The following is a 5,413-nucleotide window of genomic DNA, read 5'->3' as shown; positions in this document are numbered from 1 at the left end:
TCTTATATTAGCATTATCATTTATTCCAGCTAGTTTTATTAGTTTACCTGTATATGAACGTAATAATAATTCAAAACATTTACAATTATTATCTGGTTTATTACCATCAATTTATTGGTTTATTAATTATCTATATGATTATGTAACTTATTTATTATCATCAACCTTATGTATAATAATTATTATTATTCATGGTAATTCAGCTTATATACATACGGATACAATATATCCATTTATATTAACTATCTATTTATATGGTTTAGCAATGATATCACTTATATATTTGGCAAGTTTTTTATTTAAATCATCTAGTACAGCATTTGTATTAATGTGTGGTTTAAATTTAGTTATTAGTGTTATGACAACATTTGTACGATTCTTTCTTGAAATACTTACAATGGATAGTTTAAATTATCAAACATCATCATCATCATCATCAGCCTCCTCAACTACGACAACTAGTCAATTTATTAATATATGGTTACGTATATCACCGCATTATTGTTTAAGTGGTAGTTTTTTTACAATAGCATTAAGAGATTTTTTTCATAAACTTGGTATACCATATAAAGATAATATATCATTATGGAATATATTAAAAATTGATATGGGTTGTTTATTATTACATTCTATATTATTATTTATTATTGTATTATTATTGGAAAAACAATTTTATATTATACAAATAATACATTGGAAAAGAAATAAATTTAAATGGTGGAATGGTGTAGGTAATACACATGTTGGAATACATTATACAGATTTGGAATCAAATATACAAGTGAGTTGTGTATGTGTGTGTGTGCATGTGTATGTGTACGTATTACATTTTGTTATGTAAATAATTTCATCTTTGATTTTCATAAGTTTATTTTATTAAAATATATAAATATTGGTACAAAGGGGGCACCAGATATATATGCGCCACATAAATCTCATTTGGTTTATGTGAGGGCTGTCATACTACCCAGGTGCCCAAACTGAAGCAGGTGGTTTTCTTAGGAGGCCACACCCGGTACCTTTGACCTAAAGGTCAGATCCACTAGGCAGTGGAGCATCATGAGGTGATGCAGTCCCATGGTAGCCGGTGACCAGCGATTGATTCATACACGATTTGTTGTGTCAGCATACTGGATCCTATGTGTATCATTGGTTTGGAATGAGGGTTTTCCAACTCCCCTAGGTGAACGCACCATGTCCACCTAGCCGGTTAAAGCGCCGGACATTCGCTTTTCGTCCTCTCAACTTCGTAAACAACAGTAATGCTACGAGAAGGCAGTGAGTAGGACTTCCCTGACAGAGGCTATATACGCGTGGCCATGTGAGAGCATTTCGAGAGGGAGAGTGGACTCTCCGTACTCTTGACCGTACCAGGGCATTTTGGGGCATTTTCATGTATACAATTAATTAATTTAAGTCATCTTAGTATGTTCTTTAGCAAACATTTCTGGGTCCTAGATTCGAATCTCGCGAGCGTGATCAGGAGTGTGCACTGCTGAGGAGTTCCGTACTAGGAAGAAACGGCTGTCCAGTGTTTTCAAGCTTTTCATAATGGTTTAGCTTTAGTTGACTCATGAATTCAACTATAAAAGTTTGTATATAATAAAATGAAATGCTACAAACACTTTCAATATGATCATAAAAGCTACAGTATAGCATATCATTAATCTATGTAGGTAATGATGAAGAAATTCTAAGATTTCTTTATACTAAACTTATGTGGACTTTATTTTTTACTTTCGATTATTTCTTATTGCGTATCGTGTAAGATCATTTTTTTTCATTACATAATCTATGTTAGAATAATTCACACAATTAACTGTCTGTTATATTTAAAAAGATGCTTATCTCACTTATTATCTCAAGTATTCTTCAGTAGAGAAGTGAAACAAAAAAATTAGGGGAGGGGGCGAACGTTGTATGCAGTTGAATCTTCTTAAAACTCCTAAATAAAAGAAATGGTTAGACCATTTTTCTAAGGATGATGATGGACAATGGTTTGCAAGATAATTTACTATTTACTAGTTTTACTACTTTTACATGTTTTTTTTATATGAATGCATATCATTGAATAATAGGGATTGTGATGCAACAGTGATGCTTTCTAGACATTTGATTTAACACATGAAAATAAAGTAGTTTGAATAATGTCTTACTGCTTCATTGAGGTAGGCTCAAGATGTTCAAATAATGATAATAATAATAATCGAATTTGACAGGTTTCATAAGTTCCGCTTTAATTTGTTTTGATTTCTCAGAGGGTTGATTTAATAGACGGTATACGTAATAGGAGGCTATGACCTTCAGTGAACTTATTTATTAGATAGTTTCATGGTTGTTGTTCACCAAGCTCGTAGTTAAAGTAGTCGATACCGTCTCATTACCTGATCTATCTGAAAACGTAATTTTAAGTGCTGAAATCGGAAATATTTTGATACCTATGACTAGATGTTTTTTGTAAACCAAAATGTGAACAGTGCAATGGTAAAGTTACCAGGTCCAATACGAAAATTAAAAGTTTTACATGGAATGTAGTTCTCATTATTCAAAAATCTAGTTTTTGTTGTCAATATATATTCGGACTTTACTTGTGATGTACATCAACTGTGTACAGTCACATTCATAACAGTATGGGTTTGTAAAGATTGTTAAGCTTTTTTGATTGAGACCATGAAACGTTTAATGTCAGACCACCATTGAAAACCTGAAAACACTGGACGGCCGTTTCGTCCTAGTATGGGACTTTTCATCAGTGTGAGATTTTTAAGTTAACAATCTCCACAACCCTATACTGATAATAATAATCATCATGCGCTCAATAATAAGTAGCTGCAAGATGATTTCCTTGAGTTCTAGTGAGCAGGTGAGGCCAGAGACGGGTATCTACCTCAGAAAATGAGTGAATCATTATGAAAGATCAGTGATCAATAGAAGTTAGACATCAACACTTTTGGATGCCGCCAAGCTCAGTGGTCTAGAGGTCAAGCGTTCACACGCGAAACTGAGGGTTGCGAGTTCGAGTCCCACATACAGGGTCGTTGATGAGCACTACAGAGGAGTCCAATATTATGACGTAACGTCTATGCAGTGTTTCTAGATTTTTATCGGTGATCTATCTTTAATCGACTCATAAATTCAACTATTAAATATGAACTGTTTCGTCTATTATTGACGTATTATCATTGACCTGAATAATGCAATGTTCATTTTGTTTTTTGTTCCTTTTTCCCCTTTTTTTATAATAAAAGAAAATAGAAGATTCATCATTAAAACCAAAATATGCAATTAATGTAAAATCAGTATGTAAACATTATTGGTCACAAAAAAAACCAACAGTAGATCAATTAAATTTAACTATTCAATCAGGTGAATGTTATGGTTTACTTGGTGTAAATGGTGCTGGTAAATCAACTATATATTCAATGTTAACAGGTTATTGTACAATTACACATGGACATATCTATTTAAATGGTTATGATATAACATTAAATAAAGAGAAAGCATGTGAAAATATTGGTTATTGTCCACAACAAGATGCATTATGTGAATTTATGACACCAAAGGAATTATTAACATTTTATAGTTATTTAAAATATCCTCATCATTATAATCATACAAATCAGGTCAATAAAATGATTCAATTCATTGGTTTACAATCCTATTCAGATTGTATCATTGGAACATTATCAGGTGGGAATAAACGTAAATTATCTACTGGTATAGCATTTATTGGTAAACCAAGCATTATTTTATTAGATGAACCATCAAATGGTATGGATATACAAGGTAAACAATTATTATGGAATAATATAAAACAAGCTATGAAATTGAATTGTACAATATTATTAAGTTCACATTATATGGAAGAATGTGAATTATTATGTAATCATATTGGTTTATTAATTAATGGACAAATTCGTTGTCATGGTAGTCCATTAGAATTAAAACAAAAATATGGGATAGGTTATTATATGAATATACAATTTAATACAAATATATTAAATTATACAAATAATTTACATACTATAATGAATAATTATTTACCTAATTTTCAATTACGTTATCCATTATTAACAAGACAAGAATATTATTATAATAATAATAATCATAATAAACAACCCCTATGGAAACTATTTCATGGATTAAATGAATTAAATAAATATAATATTATTGATAGTATATCAATAAGACATTCTACATTAGAAGATGTATTTGTGAATTATATTAAAATGTATGAAAATAATCAATTGCCTAGTAACTAAAAAAAAACCAGTTTTCTTTTTTCCTTTATTTTTCCTTTTTTTTCTTGTTGAAAATCATTGAAAGTACAAAGAATTATGTAATAAAATGAAAAATAATCAATCGCCTTGTGATTAAAAAACTTTCTTTTCTTACTATTCCCCTTTAATTTTATTCTTTTTTGTTGTTGTTGGAAACTTATTAAAATCACAAATGATTATGTAATAAAATGAATGATAGTCTTTCCACTAATTAAGAGACTAGTTTCTTTTTTTCGTTTTCTTTACCTTTTTTTCTTTGCTTTCTTTTTCTTTTTTTCCTTTTATTCTTTTTTGTTGTTGTTGGAAACTTATTAAAATCGCAAATGATTATGTATTAAAGTGAATGAGAGTCTTTCAAGTGGTTAAGAAACTAGTTTTCTTTTTTCTTTATTTTATTTTTTTACTTTGTTTGCTTTTTTTGTTGTTGTTGTTGAAATTACAAATGATTATGTAATAAGGTGAACGATAGTCTTTCAGTGATTAAGTGACAAGTTTCTTCTTTACTTTTTTCTTTTTCCCTTTTATCTTTTTTTGTTATTGAAATTATTCAATGGATTAAATCATTTAAATAAATATAATATTATTGAGAATATATCAATAAGATATTCTATATTGGAAGATGTATTTGTGAATTATATTAAAATGTATGAAAATAATCAATTGCCTAGTAACTAAAAAAACTAGTTTTCTTTTTTTTCCTTTTTTTCTTGTTGAAAATCATTGAAAGTACAAAGAATTACGTAATAAAGTGAATGATAGTCTTTCCAATGATTAAGAAACTAGTTTCTTTACTTTTACTCTATTTTTTCCTTTTTATTTTTGTAAATTTATTAAAACTACAAATGATTATGTAATAAAATGAATGATAGTCTTTCCACTAATTAAGAAACTAGTTTCTTCTCTTTTTTCTCTTTTTTACTTTTTTCTTTGCCTTCTTTTTCTTTTTTCCTTTTATCTTTTTTGTCGTTAAAACTAGATTTCTTTCTTTTTTCCTTTTTTTCTTTTTGCCGTTGTAAACTTATCAAAATTACAGATGATTACATAATAATTTGAATGATAACCTTTCCAGTGATTAAGAAATCAGTTTCTCTTTTACTTCACATTTTTCTACATTAGAAGATGTATTTGTGAAT

The 5,413-nt window shown here is 28.9% G+C and overlaps 1 protein-coding gene across 1 annotated transcript; it reads left to right on the top strand.

Annotated features, from left to right (window-relative positions):
- Positions 1-265: 265 nt before the first annotated feature.
- On the top strand, positions 266-4,262 carry Smp_206030 (unnamed protein product; the record flags this gene model as incomplete). Its single annotated transcript, XM_018792598.1, has 2 exons — positions 266-781; positions 3,249-4,262. 2 exons carry the CDS (start codon positions 266-268, stop codon positions 4,260-4,262), a joined length of 1,530 nt encoding a protein of 509 aa, XP_018644803.1.
- Positions 4,263-5,413: the final 1,151 nt, after the last annotated feature.

This window comes from Schistosoma mansoni (genome assembly GCF_000237925.1).
Source record: "Schistosoma mansoni, WGS project CABG00000000 data, supercontig 1243, strain Puerto Rico, whole genome shotgun sequence".
Lineage (NCBI taxonomy): Eukaryota > Metazoa > Platyhelminthes > Trematoda > Strigeidida > Schistosomatidae > Schistosoma > Schistosoma mansoni.
The sequence above is the reverse complement of the archived record's forward strand: the minus strand, read 5'-3'. Positions and strand labels throughout refer to the sequence as shown.